Genomic DNA, 27,088 nt, shown 5'->3' on the forward strand with positions numbered 1-27,088 from the left:
TTAATCCCTTCAGTTTACTCACCCAATCCCCACTTTCCTCTGACAGCTGTCACTTCTGTACAAGTGATAGAATTACCCAGTGTCTGTTTTTAAATTAGAACCTGTCCCCTCCCAACTAGGAAATATTATGGGGCAACATATATTTTTTACCAATCAGCTCTGCCCTGAGTCAATTAGTAGGATGAGACTTTGAAACCAATGATGCCCAAATATCTTTTTCCAGAAGAGTGAAATGCCTTTAGAACAAACAGACCAGATACTTGACCAAATGGGAAAATAATAATTTTCAAGGAACCTCCCATGAGCAAAGTAATCTTAAGACTGACTGAACTTCTGCTAACCATCTTTTCTTTATTAACTCCCATGAGAGCCTTCGGAACAGCTTAGCCGGGTATCTGCTCTATTCCCAATGGCACAAAACAGCCCAGAGACTTAAAGGGATGTCTCTAACTATGAGCTTGCTGTGTATCTGTGTCTCTGTATGTAGATGGGGAATCGGTCCACAAGTGCCTCAAGAGTCCCCTTTGGGGTACAACCAACTGGGAGAAATTTGACCCTGAGTCCCTCAAAAGTAAAAGTCTAATCTTTTGTAACACAGTGTGGTCCCAATATAAAGTGGGCAATGGAGAAGTTTGGCCAGTCAATGGCACCATTAATTGTAATGCTATCTTGCAGCTGGACCTGTTTTACTATTCCCAAGGGAAATAGACAGCGGTTCGATATACCTGAGTCTTTATGGCTCTCAGAGATGTTTTAAGCCATATGCCATCTATAAACTGGAAAAATGTACCCAAATGGGCCAGAGGTGTGTCTTCAGAGCATCAAAGCTCACCAAATCCTTTTACTTTCCCAAACTTCCTCTGTTCATCTTAAAAAGACATACAGGTAATTGACTCTATAAAACCAGTCATTCTAGGAGGAGCTTTTCTTTCCCTACATTTTTGAAATGCAAGAGTTCTTCAAGAACACTTGCCTGGGCCATCTTTTAAAATACGAATTTTGGGGAGATAATTATTATCAAAAGGGGAAAAACCTTAGCTATATCTGAGAATATCAATTTAACTTATTTTAGATATTCTTTTATAAATTAGCAAATTCTGATAAAAGTTATTGAATATGTATATACTTTGAAATAACAAGAAATGCTGAAGTATTAATTACTGGACAAGTGTTAAGTTTACCTGCTTTGGCCTTTTTATTACAAAGAGGATGTAGGGTGGATTTGGAGGGGTAGATAATGTCTTGTGCTTTGTCGGAGGTGTGTTTCTTGAAAGAGAGTGGGTTTGCCAATAGACAGACCTGTGCTTCTAAAGTTCATGAAATGTGTTCGTAAAAGTCAATCTAAGGCATACTGGCTGCTTACTTTTTATCATTGGAAAATGAGGTTTCTAAGAATTAAAAGTTCAAATTAAGTTGGAAAGAAATTATATGGCTTTAGTAAGAGAAAGCATATGGCATGGAGATGTAATTTTGAAGGACAAAGATTGAATGTGACTTATTCTAAAAATGATTATTTCTGGAAGGATAAGAAAATTTATGAAAGTTGCAGAAAGGTTTATAGAAGTTTTTAAAGGTATGGAAATTGTGAAAATTTTAAATTTGTAAAGAAAGAAACCTCAGTCAGTTTCCAGCACCCTTCCTCCACCTAATTTCTCTCTGATGGCATTCTTTGATGACGCCAGTGGAAAATGGGGTTGTTTTCATTACACTTTCTCTCGTTGGTATGGGGAAAACTACCTATCAGCTGTGGAGCAAATCCTTCATCAAGACATGTCTTGTAAGAGCTGAGACAGAAGGTAAGGCTGCCCTCTGGACACAGAATCACCTTACATGACTGTGCCCAGGTGACACCTGGGACACTGGGCCTGATGAGTCAGAAACTGATCACCCCTGATGTCCAAAGGGACACATTTCTTCCCCTTTGTTTGGTGCTCCCATCATTGGAAAGGCCACCCTCAGGACATGGGATAAACATATTTACAGGTCAAATGACCTTTGTCTCTCGAATGGGCTTTCTCTCTCTGCCAACGTGGTATTGAGTCCCCTGCCCCAGTGGCTTTAGGTCACCCTGAGAGCACAGGGTAAACACAGCCATTTTTGTATTTCTTGGCTGGTGTGGACTATAACTCCCAGTCTCTATCTGGAGCATTTATCTTCTGTCACTGGGTTTCTGACCTTTTGTGGGGCCAGAGCACCCCTGCCGAGGCTCTTTCCTGCTGCTTGATTCCTTGGATTGGAACAGAAACTTCCTCTATTTCTACCACTTATTCACAGTCCTTGAAGCTTTCACTGAAGAGTCTTAACAGTTCTCCCTGCTTGGTATTTAGGATTTTCCATCCCCTTTACCAGCCTCCTTAAAAGTTGTCAAAATCAAATGAGAAAAATATTGTGCCTCCTCTACAAAAAATTAGTAGTTCACATTATTTGTAGGGTCTTTTATGTGTTCAGTCTTTGTATGTGTGGTCTTTATGTGATATGTATTTGTCTGTGTATTATATGTGATACATTTTTGGCCTCCAAATGGCATTAATTAGGGTGTAATATTTTATTGACCTAAAGAAATTAACTACTTATATAAATTAAGTAGGATCCTGTGTTCTGGACATAATATTTGATATTAAAAATAGTTTTAAGTTTGATTAATGTCTTTTAGGGTTATTATAAAAAATGTGTTGTTTAGCCCTGGCTGGCATAGTTCAGTGGATTGAGTGTGGGCTGCGAACCAAAGTGTCGCAGGTTTGATTCCCAGTCAGGGTACATGCCTGGGTTGCAGGCCACAGCCCCCAGCAACCACACATTGATGTTTCTCTCTCTCTCTCTCTTTCTCTCTCCCTTCCCTCTCTAAAAATAAATAAACAAAATATTTTTAAGAATGTGTTATTTTACAAAAAGTTTATGTTATGATGTTTTGGCTAAGTTTGTTTGACAACCTTCCTAAAGTTTAAATTTTAAGAATCAAGAAATGATGTTGAGTTATTCCAAGGGGCCCCTGGAATATCTCAAGGGTTTATTCTCTCTTTTTGTAAAAGAGAAGTTTTTGACCTAATTAGTCCTATTTAATATGCTTGAAATTATATGACAAACTTAGCCTAATAGAATAATAACTGTTCTATTGGTATGAGGTCTGTCCAGAAAAAGTCCAGCCATTGTTAATATAATAAGTTTGTGTGTATGACATCAGTGTAACCTGGCAGCCAAGGAGAGAGGACTGGAATGCACATGTGTGAACAATGATGACTTCACTGGTCAGTGGGAGTAGTAGATGCCATTGAGTGAGCATGTGTACTGTGTGGCCATTACATTCAAAAGGACTGAGTGAGTAGATCTGCATTAAATTCTGTGTTAAGCTTGAACATTCCTTCACAGAAATTATTTGGATGATTCAGAAGGCTGCAGCTATGGACAACTGGTGATTGGCAGCTTCATTACGACAACATGCGCACTCATGCGTCACATCTCATGCAGAGATTTTTGGCAAAACATCAAATCACCCAAGTGACTCAGCCCACTATGGCCCAGATTTGGTGCCCTGTGACTTTTTGCCTTCCTCCAAACTAAAATCACCTTTGTTTGTTTGCATAAATCCAATAAGAATCTATTCTCTTCAATAGAACCAGTTTTCAACGGTGGTGTTATTAACCAAGTCTTTGTCTGGAATTTCATGATCGAAAGAGTCATGTCTGGACTCTAGACTCTGGACTCAGAAACTCTTGATGAATTAAGATTAACTTTTGAAGCCAATAAGAACCCACTGAAGAAATTGCCTGGTACCTTACTTGATCATGTAGTTCATGACAGCTTTTCTAGGTAGGAAATGAAGGTTGCTTTCTTGAAAGATGGCAAAGAAAGAACTTCAACATTTTGAGACCTCAGGAACTTGAGGAATCCACCCAAATCTATAGGTATTATAGGCAAACCCATATGGCAACTGTGTGGCTTGGCTTCTGTGCCCTGAGGGGCTGACTAAAGCTCAATGTGAAATTCCAACAAATCCGATTTGAAGGAGCCTAAAAGATCAATTATTATTCTTGTTGTGTTTATGCAAATAATCAGACCAAATTGAAACTGAAATTAATGCAGTGTCTGATAAAATGAGGGTAATTTTAGGGAGAAAAGTTGTGTTCCAATGGAAATCACAATGTCTATTGTCACCCACAAACTGAATTAAATCCTAATTTTTCTAATTTTCTTCCAAGCTATTGTTTCATTTTTTCCTTCATCCTTTGACTTGGAATTATTGAAAACTACTGATGCAGTGTCAGCCATACAGAATTTACCCAAGCACCTGATGACATCACCAGAGATATTTAAACTGCAGACAAAGAGGATGTATCAGATTGTTACTGCTTGATTTCATTCTAGCAAAAGCCTTGCATTTGGAAGACTTCTCTCCTGACAACCTTGCAGACTAAGAAAGTAGTTTATCATTTGCTGTGTTCATTAACTTTTGTGATCCTTCTATTTTCATAGAGTGTATACTGTGACCTTAATTACCTGATTGCTTGTTAACACAGTGTAGACCTCATATTAGAAGCCCATCTGCATCACCACCTCCTTAAATGAGACTCAACAGTTTGGCTGAATTGACTTGTTGTCAGGACTAGATGGTTGAGTTGGATACATTTCCATATCAAGATGATGATTCTTTGGGATTCCAGCCTATTCCTACTTTGGAAAGATCAGCTAAACAGCCTTTCTATTCCAGTCTCAGATACCATTCACTAGTCTCTCTTAGATTAGACAGAAAGACACTTTCATTCTCTACACAAGTAGGGAAAGCATTCTTGTCAGCAGGGAGGAGTTACTGAAGAGAGGGAAACCCTCCTCCCTCATCACTCCTAAAAGATTTTAAGGATGTAAGTCTCTGACTTGGGAAAGAGACAGGATAATGAGAAGCTAGGAAAATTCCTCTACAAGTGGAATAGGGAAACTGAGACAGATAGCTGAACACAATAGCCAAGCAATTTATAGCTAGGTGCAGCTAGGGCAGAGGGCCCCCAGAGCCTGGCAGGAGGCAAAACTGGATAAACAAGGACTGGGCCCCCAGGATAACCTTTCCTCCTTGGACATAACATTTGGCCTCACTTGTATTTCAGTTCTAAGTCTAGAAAAGCAGTATAACCAGAGGAGACCATGACCCTGAAAGGGTACACCTGGAGAACTGATGCATATTCTGCTGAAAACCCTTCCCTGATTCCCCTCCCTAGATTCCTGCCTGCAGGAGAGAGGAAAAGCCTCAAGATAAAGGACCCAGGGTGTGTGAGCTCTCCCTCTGGGAAGCAGCTGGCACCATTTTCACCAGTGCCATTTTCTTCCCCACCTTCTTTCTTCACCGGCGTGTGTCTCCTAAACTCTAAGGAAATGACAGTGGGGCTTATCCCAGGCTGATCCCTGACCTGTCCCCAGAGCCCCCCTTTTTTCTGACTTCCCAGTGAGCTAAGGCAGTGCAGCTTAGGCTCTTCTGTTTCTTCTTCTATGCTAAGGCCTTCCTTGTTTCATTGTCCCCAACTTTAATAAATGAATCCTCATAGTAAAAAAATTGGAAGGAGTCATAAAACAGTGAGTGCCCAGTTATTGGAAACAATCAAGTAGAGAGGGCACACCCACTGTTGATATTTTTTTCTTGGAAAATGGTAGGCTAAGCTGCTTTCAAGTTAAAATCCTTTATAATGAAGATGGAGAGAAAATGCAAGAATTATCAAGTTTGGCTCCCGCCACATACATCAACCAATTTTTTGTGGGTTAACAATCTTGAGGAAAACATCCAAATCTCTTAGAGACTTAAGTCATTTCTTTGTATCTCTTGAGCTGAGTCAGTGTGGAGGTTTAATGACTGCATTTCTAAATTGGGTTTGTAGAGGACACCAAGTTTCACTCACATTTACTGTCTCAATAATGTATTTCTGCCAAAAAATTCTGCTTTGAACCGTCTCAAGAGGTGGCAGCTCCCAGCCTTAGAAAAAACTCACCTCATGTTACATACTCATGACACCATCTCTTGACTATTCCCCTCATTAGGTTCTAATTAATTCTACCACAGTACAGAGGTTTATGGGGTTTTTGCCCCTATTGATAATTCTGGAAAAATCTTGTACTGTCAAGAAACATTTTCTATAATGAAGAATAGTTTTGGCTGACTCAAAGGTTGAAATACAACTTCCACAATTTTAAGTAATAAACTGAATTTAAATCTATAGTTTCTTGGATCCTGTATGTCCCAGAGTGTAGAGTACACTTCACTAAAGATAGTTCTGTTCCCACTGCACACCCGAGCAGGTGGGAGTGGTTCTGGCCTGAGCACAGAGAGCTGGGAGATCTGGGCCTTGCCACCAAAACTGAACTGTTCAGGGCCTGAGCATTCCTCCCACTTCACCCCCCACCCCCAGGGAGATGCATTCTCACTGTTCTTGCCAGGGAAATCAGGCAGAGAAAAGCTTAGCAAAAGCCCTTAGAGGACCATGTTGCTTGTAAATATGGAGAGGACTCTGAATGAAAGGGAGAAAGGGCAAGGGCAAGGCCAAAACCCCAAACAAGTATTTCCAAAGATACTTTCATGATGAAATTTGTTACCAAATTACATGGTGATTTGAGAAATGAACGTTTAGCTTCATCTCAGCTCAAATGTGGTTTACTCCATGAAGTTTTTCTCCATTTCCTCTGGAAGAAATGCCTCTTCCAAATTCCTATAGTATTTTTTTCATTTTTCTGGGGGTGGGGCGGGGGGGCGGCTTTTGCACTTTCTACTCGAACTGCAGCTACAATTGTCTTGTCTTCTGCACTAACTGTAGCTTCTTGAGAGCAGACTCTATATCTAATTTAGCTTTGTGGCCCCAACATTTGGCATGCAGAAGAGGTTCAATATGGGAAAATGTTCAAAGGGAATTTTGAAATGCCCTTTGGCATTTCAAAGAAATTTCTCTTAGCACAGGAGTGAGGAGAATAACCTCCCATAGATCACTTTCAGAGCGTCACCCCAGTCCTTCCTTGCACTCCGTTCAGTGCCTGCCATAGGCAGTATATGAGGATAATAAAGACCACGGAGTCTGGAGCCCACTAGCCTGGGTTCAGATCCTGTCACTTACAAGTTCTGTATCTGGATAAATTACCCAGCCTCTTGATTCTGCAATGATGTCATCTGCAATGTGGGGATAATGTGGTACCTTAACATAACATCTACTTCACAGAGTTGTTGGGATGATTAAGTGAATTAATATGAATAAAACAACTGAACAGTACTTGGCACATAGTAAGCAGTCAATAAGTGGTAGTCGTATTATTATTTGTACACACTGCTTCTCTATGACTAGGATTGCCAGATTTTTTAAATCATGCACACCATAATAAAAACAGTTTGAGCAGCATTCAATAAATATATATTAATGTACTTATAAATTATATAGACATACAGCTATTTAAACATGTATTATATCTTTTAAATCATATGTTGATGTAAGAAATGCCCAAACCTATAGACAATTTTTATTAGAGTTAATCTGAGCCAAACTGACCACATGGCAGGAAACAAGATCTCAAATGCTCCAGAGAACGTTAGTTTTGCAGTTTATTTTACACATGTAGAATTTAGGAGAGAGTGCAAGGAAAATTACATGAAGGTAGGAAAAAGCAAGGTACAGGATAGATAACAACAGGATATGGTCCCTTGAAGGTGGTATGCCTTTGAGGGGTCTGGAAAAGAGGATTACTGCTGGCATTTCAAAAGTGTGTTAATCTAGATGCACAAGAAAAATGGATAGGGCTTGCTCAAAAACCTTTTACTAATGGCGCTATTTGCCTAGGGTGTGACTATGCACCATGACCTGCACAGTGTGGAATTTACAGTCAGATCACCCTATGAGGTTACTTTCAGCCAGATTTACTACAGAGCCCATTTTTCACCCATACATATAAAAACAAAAATAAAATGTGTGAGATAAAAATAAATCTGGGGTGAGGGAGAGTGATGGGGAAAATAGAGACAACTGTACTTGAATAATAATTTTTAAAAAAGAGAAAAAGAACAACACACAAAAAATAAATCTAAATAGAAGTTCCAATATTTTCTTGTCACACTGAAATAGATTTTCTTGTTCATCTGCCAAAATAAATGCTTTCTCTGAAGGTGCCTACTCAATAGTACACCTTGGTTGTCAGTAAACTTTGATGACTTACCAGCTGCACAGACCTTGGGTGTTTGATAAAAACAAGTGAATATTTACCTTTAAAATATAAAATGTGGTACATGCATAAAAAGACATCAAATTCAGGAAAATTAAAGACCAGAAAGGGTAAGCAGTGAAACAGAATGTATATTGGAAAGACCAGGAAAAGAATTCAATAAAATATATTTAAATTATATTTCATAATAAAGATTTGTTGAAAAAAAATCCAGAATCACTTTGAGCCTTAGACTTTATCTCCAAAATAAACATGAGCCAGGATTGGACTACCCAAAGTTCAATCAAGTATTTTTCTTGTGGCCTGGAAAATCTACATTTTCCATTTTTCTAAGATAAGTTAAAAAAAAACAACAAGTGTCCAGTGGACCAATTACCTAGCACTCTTCCAAGGGCCCCTGTGGGACAAGAAGGACATGGAGATTACCAAGCTATGTTAGCCAGAGTTGAGGGATTTCTGTTTTCACGGCCAGCCACCCCACTTGTTCTACGTCTCATTCTTTCGCAAGAAAATGGCAACTCAGAACTTTTACTCTAAGGAAAAGTCACACCATCCTTTTGTGACCTCTTCCATTTAAGAATCTCTGGGAAATAATGAGTTTGTGAACCATCAGTGCTACTTTGATTTTTCACCTGAGAGCCTATGGAATAAGAGATGATATCAAGGGAGGCTATCGGTCTAATAGAAAAGCAAAGGGCCTGAGATAAAAAATTGTGTCTGTGACCTGGAACATGTTAGCTTCTCAGCTAAGGAGGAGAATGAAAACAACTGTTGCCCTGGCTGGTGTAGCTCGGTGGACTGAATGCAGGCCTGTGAACCAAAAAGTCATAGGTTCAATTCCTAGTCAGAGAACATGCCTGGGTGTTGGACCGGGCCCCCAGTTGGGGGCATGAGGGAGAAAACCGACTGATGTATCTCTTGCACATCCATGTTAATAAATAAATAAATAAATAAATAAATAGAAAAACACAAAAGACTGTCTACCTATCTCACAGGCTTATGAGAAATTGGAAGGAAAGTGTGTGCTCCAAAAACACTTAACAAATGTAACACCCTATACAAATGCTGACCAGCAGTGGAACCAGAGAAATACTGAACAACCTCATTATAGCTTAAAACCTGACAATACCACCTCACCACCTTCAACATGCTAAAGGCTTTGTGATGATTAACTATCATGTACAAAATTTAACTGTAACCTGACAAGAGAAGGTTAGTAGAGGTCATAACATGGAGACATCATAGTTCAGATTGGCCATTTAGGTTTAAGAAGCAAGTATAAACTCATACTCTCATAGGAAAGTGGAATTCTGATGTTTATTTTTCATGCCATTTTATTTTTATTTTATTTTATTTTATTTTATTTTACCTTCAGACAATTTGACAGGTTTTATTTAACTCTTGGCAAGTTTCATCTTATGTAGGATAAATTAATGTTCTGGGGGCAGCTTAAAGGTTGGGGAAGCCTGCAAAGGATTATCTTCCACTTAATACATTCTCTTTAGAGTTCTTCTCTATGGATGCTGAACATGAAAATAACAGATGTGCACATTCTTTAGTGAGTCCATCAGTGCTTCAGCTGTCCAAGAATGGTTCTCCCCAGCAGGAGAGGGCAAGAGGCCAGGACTGGTGTGGGATGTTCTTAGTCAGCTATTTATCAGCCAAGAAAGCATGGTGCCCATGACTCCAGTACCCTTCAGAACTTACAGACTGTGGGAAAATGACAAGCTGTCAAATCCCACATCTTTTGAAGTTTAGCAAATTTCTATTCCTATTGAATTATCTCTACAATTGGAAATACACTAGTATGAGAAGTAACAGAGAATAGAGAACCTATTTCTTTTGCTCACAGCCTTTGAAGAGAAAATAATGCATAAGTATCCTGCAGGAGTTTGTCTGTGACTCTTAGTTGTTTCCAGGAACCTTCAGTCTCTTAAGTGTGTGTTGTTGGGTTATAAATTCTAGGACCATTCTTGGCATGGATAGCACAGATTTCTGTAATAAAGCTCTTACTTGTTTCATGTTTAGTTGGGATTACTTTTTCCTTAAGATACCTAATACCTACTTCTTAATTCTACCACAGGAATTCCTTAGTTCCCTCTACCAAGACTCTGTAAAACTATTCAGAACCTGGGATCTCCTGAGATCTTTACCACAGACAGTTTAGTCAATTAATTCCTAATAGTAACCTGAAGTATTGGGTAAGGTAAAGAATTTTCCTGAGCAGTATGGCCAAGAGATAAAGTGTCCAGATGTCCCATGTCCCCATACAGGAGATTTTAGAGCTGCCACTGCATCAAAGGCCAAGGATGAAGGCCAATTTGGAAAGATATCTTACATTTGTTGCTTTAACTATCCCTGGAGAAAAGGTGGAGCTATTGCAATCTCATGCTTTGACAATTCTCGAATGATTTAATCTTGGAAACCAAATAGAAATTAATGTGTTTTTTTTTTAAAAATTGTTGCTATGTGGAATCAACACATCTAATCCATCCTTGGCATTTTAAGTATGTGTCAAAGGCCTCTAAAATCAATTTTGGTTAAGCATTGGGTGGGGGGGTGGAGTCTATCAACTGATTGATAGACTGAGAATGATTTTTGATGATAATCTTGCACAAACAACATTTTATAACTAGTCAGAAAGTTTGGTGATTCAAAGTAACAGTTTAAGATCAGAAGAGAGTCCCCAGAAAGTAATTTAGCTTTTGCTGTTTGAGCAATAATGAATCCAACATGAATGCTTGGGAAAGACACAAATTCAACTCTTCTTATGCTCTAGAGAGAAACATCCATTACAGGCTGGCTATAGGCCATTCTTGGGGAGGAAGACTCAGGACTGTTGCTGATGAGGTGGGTACTCCCAGGAATTTTTTACCTGAGTATCCACATAGATGTTCCACACTAATTATAAGGGTTTCAATTTTATAGCACAGGTAATCCAGGATATAGGACTGCGATCCCTGGAGGGCTAACTCAGCTCCATTTGGACTCAGCCTGGAGCAGACCCACATCTACAGAACCACCTGACTTACTGAACAGTGCTGGGGCAGGCTGAAAGCCAAATGAACAGCAGTGGATCTTGCTCTGCTGTTCTCCCACTTCTGAAGTGGCTCATGATTTGTCCTGCATGGCCACCCTTCCTAGTCCCTTATTCCTTGAACCATCTTCTGTACTTCCTTTCTATTTGTAAATCAAAATAAATCTGTTACTAAATTAAAGGTCACACTGAAGATTAAAGGAGAAAAGGAACTTGTTTTCTCGTGTCCAAGCAGTTAAGGCAAAATTGAAGGTTTCAAAAATGAGAGGACCATATAAGAACAATGAGGGAAATGGAGGTTCTAGTATGTCTGCTGCTGCTTATACCCCATAAACAAAACTCAGATACCTTTGTGATTGTCAGAGAACATGACATTAACCTAGGCTACAACAAAGCTCTTAAAATTCATCAGTGATGCCATTGCAAGATATCAGTAAACCAGCTTGTGAAGAATATAAGACACAAGCTAGACAGAAAAGACAGAAGAGAGTAGATGAGGCTGAACCATTACCACATACCTCTTATTTCTCTTACCTAGTTATAAATATACCCGCTGCATTATGGTTTCAGGGCTTTGAAAAACAGATATCCATATCTGTTAGAGATATTTTTTCATAATAAAAAATAAGAGGAGGCCATATTTGGGTTTGAAGAATAATGACAATTATCTAAGTCTGAATCTTCCCCTCCTTCCAAAACCATAACATCCACAGAGAAAACAACAAAACTGACACAGCACCCAAACATTTATTAATATTAGGATACAGAGAACATTATAAATGTCAAATTAGTTCTAAATAGAGTAAAAACAGTAACAAATTCCACTCTGGCCAGTGTGGCTCAGTTGGTTGGAGCATTGTCCAATAAATTTAAAGGTCATCAGTTCATTTCCCAGTCAGGGCACTGGATTGGGGATTCGGTCTTCATTTGGGGCACATGCAAGAGGCAACCGATCAATGTTTCTCTCCCTTCCTATCTCTAAAATTGGTGAGCACGATGTGAGGATGAAAAAAAAAAAAAACCAGTAACAAATTCCAACAGAGCTCTGTTAGCTTACCTGCAGCCACCACAAGACTTTGGAGAGCGTAGGAGAGGGAATGCTTAAAAGACTCTCAGAAGAGTAGAGGGATAAAGAGAGCTTAGAGGAAGGACAGAGAAAATCACTCACAAGAAGAGAAAGTGCCACAGTAAATGTCAATATGCTGAATAGGACTTGGTAGTTCATAGCCCTGGCTACGTGACTTGGCAATGGAAAGGGGATTGAAAATGAAGGTATCACAAACTCCTAGGCAGTCAAATCATGCATGTAAATCATCCTTAAACATGTCTCCATAAGTTTCATGGATTTTACTACCGAAAAATTGTCCATTCCATTCCTTTTTCTTCAACCTCACTGTTACTGTCCTTGTTTAGGCTGTCATCCTCTCTCCCCTGGATGATAACAAAAACCTCTCAACTTGTGTTACCTTTAATCTAGATAGCTGCCTTCTCTCCCCTTGGTCTTCAATCTAACTTCCACATTTTTTATTAAAGTGAATTTCCAATAGATATGCTTTCCCTGGCATTCCCATGCTGGGTTAAATACCTCAACTGAATCTTTCCATAGCTTCTTCTGTTATAGCTTAATGTATGGAATTGACACTCGGGAAATAAACGTTTGATACCCTAGCTCCTGTGCTTACTTGTTTCATGACTTGGGGCAAGATTCTTAATCTCTTTGAACCTCTGGAAAATGGAATGAAAGGTATTGCCTACATTATAAGATAGGTAATTAATACATGAAAAGTACTTAATGCATGGAATGTAATACTGTAAGTGCTAGACTAATGTTAGCTAACGATCACCAAATGTGTTTGCATTTTTCTGTTTATAAGTCTGTTTATTGCATTAGACCTAGATTCATTGCTTAAAATTTTTTTAATGATTTCTGTTTATAAACAGCAGATTACCTCAATGTCTACTACATAGAAAGTCCAGTCCAAATGTTTTAATATTTTAAGTATTTATTTTTAGAGAGAGAGTAAGGGAGGAAGAAAGAGAGGGAGAGATGCATCAATGTGTGAGAGCAACATGGATTGGTTGCTTTTCCTATGCGACCTGACAGGGGACCGAACTTGCAACCGAGACATAATCCAATTGCCCTGACCATAATCTAATTGGTGACCTTTTGCTTTGCAGGATGATGCCCAACCAACAGAGCCACACCAGTCAGGGCCATTCCAAATGTTTTTAATCAATAAACAAAATGTGTTTTGTGAAAACACATTTTCACAAAATTAATCTGAATGAGACAGTTTGTATATTGTCTTAAATGAGTCATAGAGTTATTAATCTAAACTGAATAAACTTAATCGTCTATGTTTTTTCCAGCTTGGTGACTACAGATAGTATCCTAGCCTTGTACTAGGGAAGCTTAAGGATCTGTCTGGGTGGACACCACCGAAGTACCTGAACTTTGTGGCAGCCACAGGTCCCATCTATGGTAAGTACAGCCAGACCACCAGGCTACAAACCACAGAGCACATGGAGCGTAAACTCATGACAGCCAGGGTGCCACGCTCACCAACCACAGCCTACCTGCCCAGCGCTCTGCTCTTCATTCCTGAGCCCTCCAGTTCCTGACTTCATTCCTGGACTCTCAACATCTGACTCAGAGCCTACTTTACACTTGTCATCCTTTTTGGATGTTATCTATTCAGCCAGAATCCATGGATCTAAAAGTAATATGACAGGCTTCCAGTTTCAAGTCTGTCATCAGAGTTTGGAACTTATTACTTCCAACCTCAAAAATAAGGAAAAAGCTGAGAAAACTGAAAACCAGCAACTTTTCTTTGATTCATCAGATAATTCAGGTCACAAAGCAAACTGCCACCATGAAAACTGGAGAGAGGGGCTAACACAGAGAATCAGGAGTAGAAATCTATGGCTGGAGCCAGTATTTGTAGAAACGCTTAAAAGATAATTAACTAACTGCTGGAGAATGTAGTTTGAGAGAAAAATTCCTGGGAGCCCAGCTTTAGGCTGGGTCCCCCTACTTTTGTGAATTTTACCTCTAAAAGGTCCACTAAGTTTTCAGGGTGAATATCAGAGAAAAATCCCCTCCTGCCTCCTGCAAGCAGAGGGAGAAAGTATCATTTTGAAATACCTCCAGAGCATCTGTTGTTATTGACAAGGTCTTGCTGGCAAGGGAAACTATTTATCAGAGCCTAATCAAATGGGTTTTATGAGATTCATTCTAAAGGGGTGAGGGAAATACCCAGCTCCAGCCCCCTCTAACCATCCTCTCTTGCCTAAGTGTAGCAGTAGGTGTGGAGATGGGTGAAGCTTCACTTGTAAAGATCGCTGTCCTGGGGCAGAGATGGCTTCACTAGTGAATTCCACCAAACATTTAAGAGAAACATGATAGCAGTTGTTTACAATCTGTTCTAGAAAAAGAGGCAGAGGGAACACTTCTTAACCCATTTTATGAGACCAACATTATTCTAATATCAAAACCACACAAAGAAAGGAAAATTACCACAAGAGACCAATATCTATCATGAACATAGATAGAAAAATCCTCAACAAAGTATTAGCAAATGGGATCCAACAATAAATATATAAAAAGAACTATACATCACTACCAAGTGGAATTTATTCCAAGTGTGCAAGTCTAGTTCAAAGTCTGAAAATGGTTGATCTAATTCATTACATCAATAGGCCAAAGAACCAAAATCATATGATCATATCAATAGATACAGAATTTCATTTGACAAAACCCAGCACCATTCATGATAAAAACTCTTGGCAAACAAGGATTAAAAGGGAACATTTTCAACTTGATTAAGAACATTTATCAAAAACCTACAGTTAACCTTATACTCAACAGTGAAGAAATTGGTGCTTCCCACTAAGATAGGGAACTTGTCAAGGATGCCCTCCCTAGCCACTCTTATTTAACATCATACTGAGAGTCCTAACTCATGCAATAAGACAAGAAAGAGAAATAAAAGGTATACAGATTGGGAAGAAAGGAATAAAACTGCCTTTGCTTGCAGATATAGGATCATTACATAAGAAAATCCCAAAGAATCAACAACAAAAAAGCAAAATACCAACTTGTGGTATTAATAAACAATTAAAATTAAGTTGCAGTATATAAAATTAATATACAAAAAGGAATGTACCACCTCCTCATTTTGGCCTTGTAGACCCTCTTCCTCCAAGACTTGACCAGTCTCATGCATACATAGGTGGAGTTATAAGGGCTTAAACAAAGAGGCCTGCATTTCTGGAATACTAACATGATGTACAATGTTAGGAGGTTAACAGAAGTAGATATGGACTCATATTTACTGAATAAAGATGAAAAACAGTCCTTTCTAGGGCTGAGGGCACATGTAAGTTGCCATAAGCAAATAACACTATTTAAGTGCCTAAGTGTGTATATCAATATTCTAAGTATTATATTAAGTTAACTAGGATTTTGGAAAATATCTTTAATATCATAATCCTAATGAAAAACAATGATCCATTTTCTTTTTACCTGGTTAACTCTCTTATACTATTTTTAAAAATGATGGCAAATAATATTAATTAAATGTTATAGAATTATTAAATGCTCTTACATACATAAGTTTATTTAGTCAATTATAATTTAACTGCCTCTGAAAAATAATTTGGTTCATTCATAGGAGTAAAAATAGTGAATTATTTCTTCCAAGAGCATATTCAAAACTATTTCCTTACAATTAGGAGCAACTTGGCTGTTGAGATTACTTGTTTTCTGACTGTGTTTAAGTGAAATAAATCACCAAACTTCTATACAAAAAATTATTTTTTATTTGCTAGTATATATTAGTTTTTTAAATTAAATATAATAGTAATAGGTAATATTCATTGCACACTTACTTTGTTCAGGAACCATACTAATTACTTAGATATTTTATATCATTTAATCTTGCAGCAGAAAGTCTGTTTCATTATTACACCAGTTTTTACAAGTGAGGGATATAAGGCACAGAAAAGAAAACTTATTTGCCCAAATTCATGATAAAGAATGTCATACATCCTGACAGAACCAAAATCAGAAAGTTCTGTTAGACTCTAGAGCAGATGTTGGCAAAATACCAAATTTTCACATGTGGTCTGTCACCTGTTTTGTATGGCCCACACTCTAAAAGTGGTTTTTACATTTTTTAAAGGTTTGAAAAATTCGAAAGAACAATATTCCATGGCATGTGAAAATTAAACTAGATTAAAATTTTAATTATTTGCCAAGTTCATTGGAACACAGCCGTACTCTAATTTGGGTACATGTGGCTATGTCTGTTTTTACTTTATGATAACAAAGTCGAGTAGTTGTGACAGAAACTGTATGGCCTATGTATACTTATATTTACATATAAACACATATATGTACATTTCTCACCACATACACACATGTATAAGTCCTTGTGGTAGGTCATAGCTAAACTTGACCTTCCCCTCACTTGTGCCCTTTCTTAACCAACCTCCTCAACCTGCCAACTAATTTTTTAAAATAATTAGTTACAATAATAATTATTAAACAATTTTTTAATTAAAAAATTTTCTACTTGCAAGGTTTTCACTCACAGATAATTTGAATAAAGAAAAATATAGACATTCATATGTATGGATATTACATTAATGTATTTATAGCATACTTCATTCCCTCAAAAGGGAACAAGAAATATAAACTAGATTAAGGGCATATAAAAGGCAACCAGAGTATATAATTGGATTTATTCCACTGGTTCTGTCCAGATAATAAGACAGAACTTCCAATTTATCTGTATTGTAACATCCCAATTAAACCAGTTTTTTTGCCAAACTCAACAGTCTGTTACTTGACTAAATTTACAAAATGCTTGAGGAAAAGGTTTCTTGAGAAATGCCCAGTTATGATTGTACCAAACATCTCTTCCAAAATGTGTGCCTTTCAAGAGCATGACATCATTTTAGTTTAACATGATCACTGAGTGTCTAATATTCTCAAGAAAAAACTAAGGTTGAAGAAAGTAATTAAAACCAGATCTTGAAAAGTCAATACTAAGACACTCAATCTGTGTGTGTTGTGGTTTTCAGTAAAACACTAAAATGAGGTCATTTTTAATTTTTATTACATTCATGACTCTTGCAAAACCTAACCAGGGTAAAAATGTTTACTTCCTCATTTTTCTCGTTAAATCACTATATACAATATAAATTTTCAATGTCATGCTAAAAAGATAATCTCTTATAGTTAGTTTTATAAGTAACAAGAAAAAGAATTCCTGATGAATTGTGGATAATTCAAACATCTCAATTTAGTCACCTCATTTTATTCCCTTCTCCTCTCTTTTGTAAGTCCAGATAAGAAATTGTGGAATTGACTTATGTGTTACTTTCTCCTTCCCTCTTCCTTTATCTAGTTCTTTTGGGACTTAATAATTGGGCTGGAGGAGGCACTGAGGACAAAGATTACCACATGCCCAGAAGACACACACACACACACACACACACACAGAGTCTCTCTCCAAAAGCAAGATAAAGAGGATGATAAGAGAGAAAAACAAATTTGTGAACTTGAACAAAACAGCTGATCTTGTGCAACTAATAATTAATTCTATATTTCTATGTTCCTGTATTCCTCCATATTTCTCTCTTAGATCACTGAAATTAAATATACACCAATTTTTAAAAGAAAAACGCAAACAAAATATAACCAGAGACACTGAAATTAAGAACACAATCTAACAATAGCTAGAGGGGAGGAGGGTGGGAACAGAGGGGAGCAGGGTGCTCAGGAACTACTACAAAGGACGCAAGGACAAAACCAACGGGGAAGGTGGAAGCAAGGGAGGGAGGTGGGTTTGGCTAGGGTCGGAGGGAGTGGTGGGGAAAAATGCAGACAACTATAATTGAACAACAATAAAGTAATTTAAAAAAAGATTACATTCTTTAAAGCAATGCCAAACTCAGCTGTTTGATCATATAGTTAGCATATGGGTAAATGCTTTCATCTAAAATCTCAGAGCACTGCACTGGCCGGTATGGCTCAGTTGGTTGAAGCATTTTCCCTAACCAAAAGGTTGCGGGGTTCAATCCCCACTCCAGGCACCTAAGATCCCCAGTCTGAGCACCTGAAGAAGGGCTCAGTGCTCTGACAGATCAATGCTTCTCTCTTGCATCAATGTTTCTCTCTCTCCCTTCCTCTTTCTCTTCCTCTCTCTCTCTAAAAAAGCAATGAAAAGTGTCCTCAGGTGAGGATATAAAAAAAAAAAGATTATAATCTCAGAGCACCTAAAAAATAGTGAAATTTTCAGGCTCCAAAGAGAGAAAATAAAAATGCCTGGAATCCATAGACTCAAAGAGAAATGGCAGAAGGTTCTGGCTTCCTGATACTTAGCCTCAGACTTTGATCAGCACTTTCTCATCCTATTGAGCATTAAAAAAAATTAACCCTGGCTGGCGTAGCTCAGAGGATTGAGCTGGGGCTGCAAACCAAAGTGTCACAGGTTCAATTCCCAGTCAGGGTACATGCCTGGGTTGCAGGCCATGACCCCCAGCAACCACACATTGATGTTTCTCTCTCTCTCTCTCTTTCTCCCTCCCTTCCCACTCTAAAAATAAATAAATAAAATCTCTTTAAAATTTTTTAAAAATTAATAAAAAATAAAATTAAAAATTAACAAGTAATCGGTATTAAGAGGTTATGTCATCACCATGATGGATTTCAATACTCTGAATGAATGGTAGTTATTGGTCAAGTGCAATTGATTACCAGATAAGAAATATAATTCAGGTTGTATTTTGCTTGCTTGTTTGTTTTGTTGACAAGCAAGCAAAATATAACCAGAAACATTGAAATAAAGAACAAACTAAGAGTAAATGGAGGGGACGGGGAGAGGGATAATGGAAGAAAATAGGGGAAGGTACATCAAGGAACATGTACAAAGCACACATGGACAAAACAAAGGGGGTAGGTTCCAGGGTGAGAGCTGGGGATGGGTAGGGCAGGGTGCTGTGGCAGGGTGAAAATGGAGACAACTGTGCTTGAACAACAACAATAAAAAAATGTATTTATGCTCAGAAAAAAGAGAAAGTGCTGCAAATAGAGCAGCAAAAAATAATTATTCTTTATGTTTTTATATTTCTGTTTAATAATTTATAGATGATAACTGAAAATAAACAAGAAATCATGTTATCACATAAATATAATAAATACAAAAAGAAATATAATTCAATATTAGAAATGTTAATATTTAACTGTCTTATTTTAATAACCTTTGCTCTATCACCTTGTCAAAGGCCTCTTGAAAACCTGACGTGCATCAAGTTTTGTGTACATGCACGTTTAATGCTTAAATAAACTGCAATAGTTAAATCATGGTTTACCCTTAGGGGAACCTTTTAGCTTTTTCTCCTACTAGGTTACATATATCTAAATGTTTTGTAACCGTCTTTTGTTATTGTAGAGTTACAATCTTGTCCTGAATGGACATTGTGGACCTCTCTATAATCTTTGTTTTGAAGGATAATGTTTGTCCTTTTTAATTTTTTATACAATTGAATATACTGGTAAGCACATTTCCTAGGAATTTCTTAGAACCTTAGTATCCAGGGTCTGAAATTGGGAGAAACTAACATTGCTTGACACTAATGCCTCTTAAAGAGATTTCTTAATGGTGCTACAATTTCCCTTAAGTACATTACATTGTCCAGACACAATGAAATATAGGAAAAATAATTTGAAAACAACTTTTCCCCACTAAGCCATATTGTCCATCAGCCATTTAGAGAAGCATCCGTCCGTTTCTACTCTTCATTTCAATAAAAATGTAGAATTATATGCTAAAGTCTCAGCACCATTTGACCTTGCGCCTTCTATAGTTCATCAGTCTATATAATAGTTTAACACTCTCCTACTTGTCATGTTAGAACTTCTTGTGAAGTCCATTTCAAATTCATAAAAGAAAATTTTGTTTGCCATACTCTGTGGACTTGTCAACTATTACTTGTGTTATCCTTCTGCATGTGAGATAAATCCTTTCCCCTCAATAAAAGAGTTCCTTCCTTTTTAAAAAAAAATTCCTAGTTTAGCCTCAGGTTTTCATAAGTAGGCCATTGGTTCCCTTTAAAACATTACCTTCCGTGATTTATTAATAGGTAACCAGATATTAATAGGTAACCTAGTTCCAATACACGCATGAAATATGATTCTTGTTTTTCTGTTGTAACACGTTGAGATGTTTAATGTTATGTTGTGCCTTACTCACAGTAGCTACTTCATGACTTCCTACATGTTCCTTAACTACACATCTAGGAAATGTACCTTTTTCATGAGTTCTTAAAATACCAAATTAACACATAATCATTTATCCTAGTTACTTATCTTATGTTTTCCATTCTGGTAAAATATGCTATCCACTGTGATTGAATAACTTAAGTTCCTAATTGTTAAGCACCTGATATAATTTTTTACTCTTCTAATTTTCATAGTTAGACTAACATTTCTATATACAGAACACCTTCTTTATACATTACAATTTTACCATATTGCATTTCATTATTCTCCAAGTAAACTACCCACCTGTCCCTATTTATCCTACAAGTCTAATAATGGGAAGGGAGAGAGTAGGTAGAAAAATGAGAAAACAAATTCTCTCAGTCACCTTAGGCTGCAGAGACTTGACTAAAAGCCAGAAGTTAATCTTGTCTCAACCAAGATCACATACATGTTGTTACATTGAAACCCTTTTTCCCCCACTGTAACCTACAAAGTTTAATTTGTGCTTAATTTACAGTCTTAACTCTTTATCAAAATGACTTAATTATCTTACCTGAATTCCAATGTTGGTGATTTTATTACACTCAGATAGAGAAAGTTCCTTTAATTTTTTGTGTCTGGAAAGTATCATCAAACCCTAAAAATATTTAAAATAAAGATCATCTTGTGGTTATAATTTAGTTAGAAGGATATTTCCAATAAGACAACAGTGATTCATACAAAAAATGTAGCTTCTGTCACATTTCTTTACATTTAAAATACCTTGGTTAGAGGCGATGAAACACAAATACCATATGATCTCACCTTTAACAGGAACCTAATCGACAAAACAAACAAGCAAAATATAACCAAAGACACTGTAATTGAGAACAGGCTCACAGTGGTCAGAGGAGAGAGGGGAGGGAATTTCAGGGGGAAAGAGTGAAGGATTTGCAAGAACAAGTATAAAGGACACATGGACAATAACAGAGGGGCGGTGGAAACAAGAGGGAGGTGGGGAGGGTTGGGGTGGGGATAAAAGGCAGAAAACCATACTTGAACAACAATAAAAATAAATAAATAAATAAATAAAATACCTTGGTTAGGCAATATCATTAAATAAAATTTTCAGATTGTCTCTAATGTTTTACAAAAAGTGTCACAATATCTCAGAGACAGAAAACTTCTTATCTTGCCACCTGTTTCCAGGTAAATTTTATCTAAATCAATACAAAAAAATCTTAGACTCCCAACTTACAACTTTATTTTGAAGACATTTCATGTAGCAAATGATCTGTTTTAAAATAAATTCTTATTTATGCCTCACTTAAAATCTAAAAATCTTCACTGATTTTATGTTTAATTGCTTGAAAAGAGGGAAAAGTTCTCTATATAAAGGCCTGTAGACAGATCAACATTCATTAATAGCCCACTTCTTTTTTCAGTTCAAAAGCTTTGTCTGTTTTTATTTTTAAAAAATTGGCCTTAAATTTAAAAAGTTGTTAAAACTTTAAATATAATGTACATATAACTTTATATTAGTTCCTGGTGTACAACATAATGATTCAACATTTACATACCTTACAGTCACACTAAGGCATAATCACCTGTTACTGTGCAACTTACCACGATGTTGCTGACTGCGTTCCCCATCACCTTTTTCACTCATCCCCACCCCCACCCCTCGGGAACTATCAGTTTGATCTGTTTCTATGAGTCTGTTTTTGTTTTGTTTGTTCATTTGTTTTCGTGGGGTTTTTTAAATAAGATTTTTTTTATTTTTAGAGAGGGAAGGGAGAGAGAGAGAGAGAGAAACATCAATGTGCGGTTGCTGGGGGTTATGGCCTGCAACCCAGGCATGTACCCTGGCTGGGAATCAAACCTGGGACACTTTGGTTCCCAGCCCAAGCTCCATCCACTGAGCTACGCCAGCCAGGGCTTAAATAAGATTTTTATATATAAGTGAAACCATATGTTACTTGTCTTTCTCTTACTTTACTTAGCATAATACCTATTAGGTCCATCAATGGTGTAGCAAATGGAAAAATTTTATTTTTTTCTTGTGTAATATTTCATTATGTACATATATACACATTCATATACATATGTGTGTATATACACACACATATGTATATATCACATCCATACTACATTTTCCTTTTCCATTTATCAATAGACACTTAGGTTGCTTACAAATCTTGGCTATGGTGCAATGAGCACCGGGGGTATGTATATCTTTTTGAATTAGTTTTCATTTTCCTTTTTCCTCTTTTTTCAGTATATTTTATTGATTGAGCTATTACAGTTGTCCCATTTTTTTCTCCCCTTAATTACTCTCTGCCCTCCGTTCCACCTCCCTCCAGCTTTCCCGCCTACCTTAGTTCATGTCCATGCATCCTACATACAAGTTCTTTGGTTTCTCCATGTCCTATACTATTAACCTGCCCCTGTCTTATTTTCTACCTACCATTTATGTTTCTTATTCCTTGTACCTTTCTCCCCCATTCTCCCGCTCTCTCTTCCCACTGAACCCTCCATATGTTCTTTATTTCTAATTCTGTTCCTGATCTAGTTTGCTCAGTTTTTGTTTTTGTTTTTTTTAGGTTCAGTTGTTGATAGTCACAAGTTTGTTGTCATTTTACTGTTCATATATTTTTAAATATAGTTTATTGACTAGGCTATTACAGTTGTCCCATTTTCCCTTCCACCCTGCATACCCTCTCCCACCCACATTCCCCCCCTTTAGTTCATGTCCATGTGTCATACTTATAAGTTCTTTAGCTTCTGCATTTCCCATACTATTCTTGCCCTCCCCCTGTCTATTTTCCACTGACCATCTATGCTACTTATTCTCTGTACCTTTTCCCCCTCTCTCCTCCTCCCACACCCCTGTTGATAACCCTTTATGTAATCTACATCTCTGTGGTTCTGTTCCTATTGTAGTTGTTTGCTGAGTTTGTTTTTGTTTTAGTTTTAGGTGTGGTTGTTAATAATTGTGAGTTTTCTGTCATTTTACTGTACATGTTTTTTATCTTCCTTTTCTTAGATAAGTCCCTTTAACATTTCAAATAATAAGGGCTTGGTGATGATGAACTCCTTTAACTTGACCTTATATGAGAAGCACTTTATCTGTCCTTCCATTCTAAATGAAAGCTTTGCTGGATAGAGCAATCTGGGATGTAGGTCCCTGCCTTTCATGACTTTGAATATTTCTTTCCGGCCTCTTCTTGCCTGCAAGGTTTCTTTTGAGAAATCAGCTGACAGTCTCATGGGAACTCCCTTGTAGGTAACTGCCTCCTTTTCTCTTGCTGCTTCTAGGATTCTCTCCTTCATTTTTACCTTGGCTAATGTAATTATGATGTGCCTTGGTGTGTTCCTCCCTGGGTCCAACTTCTTTGGGACTCTCTGAGCTTTCTGGACTTCCTGGAAGTCTATTTCCTTTGCCAGAATGGGCAAGTTCTCCTTTATTATTTGTTCAAATAACTTTTCCATTTGTTGCTCTTCCTCTTCTCCTCCTGGTACCCCTATAATTCAGATGTTGGAATGGTTAAAGATGTCCTGGAGGTTCCTAAGCCTCTCTTTATGTTTCTGAATCCTTGTTTCTTCATTCTTTTCTATTTGGTTGTTTCTTTCTTCCTTATGGTCCACTCTATTGATTTGAGTCCCAGTTTCCTTCCCATCACTATTGGTTCCTTGTACATTTTCCTTTATTTCACTTAGTGTAGCCTTCATTTGTTCATCTAATTTGTGACCAAATTCAACCAATTCTATGAGCATTCTGATCACCAGTGCTTTGAACTGTGCATCTGTTAGGTTGGCTATCTCTTCGTTGCTTAGTTCTATTATATCTGTTCTTTTGTTTGGGCCATTGTTTTTCTTTTGTCTTGACATGCCTGTTACTTAGCGAGGGGTGGGGCCTTAGGTGTTCACTGAGGCGGAGCAACCCTTGTGCTGGGTTGTGAAACAGTATGTGGGGGAGGGGTCCGAGAGGGGACAATGGTGCTTGCTCTGCTCTCTGCTGGATTTTAGTCCCTTCTGCCTCTTCCCCCAAGCAAACTGGGCCCTTCTGGTGCTGATCCCCATGTGGGTGGGTTTGTGTACATTCTAGAACCCTGTGGGTCTCTCCAGTGAACTCTCCTGTGAGGCTGGGAGTCTCTCCCATCACCTCAACCACCCACAAGTGTTTTCAGTTGGTGTTTTGAGGCTTTATTTCCTCGTGCTGGAACCCTGGGTTATGTGGTCTGTCTTGCTCCCCAGTTAGTTTTCATTTTCTTTGGATAAATACCCAGAAGTGGAATTTCTGGGTAGTATGGTAGTTCTATTTTTAGTTTTTTGAGGAGTCTCCATATTGTTGTCCACATTTGCTGCACCAATTTGCATTCTATTAACAGCGCATAAGGGTTCCATTTTCTCCACATCCTTGACAGTACATTATTTGTTGACTTTTATTTAGATGATAACCATTCTGACTGGTGTGACATGGTATTTCATTGTGGTTTTGATTGGCATTTCTCTGATGACAGCTCTTACATTTTTTACAAGTGGTTTTGTTGTCCCATTTCTTAGTACCTTCCTTCCTAAACTGACCAATGTGCTTTATAGAGATCATCATGCTTTTGCACTCAGAATCACAATATTTTTATATTTCCATAAGATATGCTTCTTAGACTAGATGTACAAGAGCAATTTCTTCTCATTCTAATATCCCAGAACTGGTTGGCAGGGCAAATACTAAAAGTAGTATATGAATTTTTTTCTTTAACAATTTTTTGGATTTAATCTTTCTTGTATTTTTTCCATTACCATTTTATACCTCCCTCTCCCCAGCAATCATCACCCTGTAGTCCATGTCCATGAGTCCTTTTTCCTTTTTGCTCAATCCCTCCACCCCATAACCCCACCCCCACTAGCTACCATCTGCTCTCCATCTATGAGTCTGTCTCTGTTTTGCTTGTTAGTTCAGTTTGTTCATTAGATTCCACATATGAGTGAAATCAAGGGGTATTTGTCTTTCTCTGACTGGCTTATTTCACTTCGCATAATGTTCCAAAAATATGGAATGCTTCATGAATTTTCATGTCATCCTTGTGCAGGGGCCATGTTAATCTTCTCTGTATTGTTTCAATTTTAGTATATGTGTTGAGGAAACAAGCATGCCTTTTAAAGTTTTATTTGCAGGACTGGTTTACATTCTATTAATCTTCAACACAACATTTGAACCATCTTGAAAATGATTATTAAAATACTATATTTTGGGTTTTTTTTACTGATGTACATAAAAAAATCCAGATCAAAGGAAAAAGTACTTGGAATTCTTATTAAATGAAGCCACTGTTTAAACTGAATATGTAATTTTATTTAACATTTTGTACACCATCCACAAATAAAAACACTCTGTTCTTTTAATTTTAAATGTGACTTCTTTTGTTAAGAAAACAGTATGTTTTCTCCTTACTTGTTTTTTTTTTTTTTTAATTTTAGAGAGAGGGTAAAGGAGGGAGAAAAAGAGGGTGAGAAACATCTATGTGAGAGAGAAACATCTATTGATTGCCTTCCATACACACCCCTGGGGACTGAACCTGCAACCCAAGCATGTGCCCTGAGTGGGAATTGAACTGGTGACCTTTTAGTTTGTGGGATGATACCCAATCAACTGAGCCACATTGGCCTGGGCTCCCTTCTTGTCTCAAAACAAAAAATGACCAAAACCTGTGGAGCCATTCACATGCGATCTGGGTTCCAGATGTGGATGCTATTGAATTGGCCAAAAAGTTCATTTGTTTTTTTTTCTGTAAGATGGCTCTAGTAGTGTTCAATTGTCTCTAACTTTATTTGAAACACTTTTGTTAGTTTGTTTTGTGACAGCTGTCATATCAGTATGCATTAAAAAAACTAATCAAAATTGGTGAATTTTTGTGTAGCCATTTTAATATTGAAGATGGAAGAAAATATGCAACATTTTTGGTGTATTATATTTTATTTCAAGAAAGGTAAAAATGCAACTGAAATGCAGAAACAGATTTGTGCAGTGTATGAAGAAGGTGGTGTTACTGATTGAATGTGTCAAAAGTGGCTTGTGCAAATTTGTGCTGGAGATTTCTGCCTGGATGATGCTCTACAGTCAGGTAGACCAGTTGAAGTTGATAGTGATCAAATTGAGACATTAACTGAGAACAACTAACATTATATTATGCAGGAGATAGCCAACATACTCAAAATATCTAAATCAATAAAGTAATTGGTGAAAATGAAAAATGTGTCTTTTATTTTATGGAAAAAATAAACAGACTTTTTGGCCAACCCAATATTTTATTTATGTTAGTAGTACTGAATTTACTTATTTAATTTTTTTCTTTTATTAACTCTATACAGAGGAGAAGGGGGGGAGAAAGAGAGGGAGATATACATCAATGTGAGAGAGAAACATCAATCAGCTGCCTCTGACAGGCATCCCAACTGGGGATCAGGCCCACAACCCAGGCATGTAGCCTGACTGGGAATCAAACCAGTGACCTTCACTTTGCAAGATGATGCCCAACCAACTGAGCCATGCAAGCCAGGGCAGAAGGAGTAGATTTAGATATTCACCCAACAGAAATAATATTGTTTAAACAAAAATATTAAGA

At 37.4% G+C, this 27,088-nt stretch overlaps 1 protein-coding gene and 1 non-coding gene across 2 annotated transcripts in view; both read right to left on the reverse strand.

Annotated features, from left to right (window-relative positions):
• FBXL13 (F-box and leucine rich repeat protein 13) overlaps positions 1 to 27,088 on the reverse strand; it is a 268,523-nt gene that overhangs the window by 14,259 nt on the left and 227,176 nt on the right. The window contains exon 18 of the mRNA XM_028526008.2: positions 21,037 to 21,120. Within this exon, the coding sequence (XP_028381809.2) occupies positions 21,037 to 21,120 (84 nt within the window). The remainder of the gene's footprint in view (positions 1 to 21,036; positions 21,121 to 27,088) is intronic.
• LOC114508310 lies at positions 25,511 to 25,613 on the reverse strand. The gene has a single exon (XR_003685540.1). It is a non-coding gene; the product is annotated as a U6 spliceosomal RNA (small nuclear RNA).

The sequence above is a fragment of the Phyllostomus discolor genome, chromosome 10, assembly GCF_004126475.2.
Source record: "Phyllostomus discolor isolate MPI-MPIP mPhyDis1 chromosome 10, mPhyDis1.pri.v3, whole genome shotgun sequence".
Classification (NCBI taxonomy): Eukaryota; Metazoa; Chordata; class Mammalia; order Chiroptera; family Phyllostomidae; genus Phyllostomus; species Phyllostomus discolor.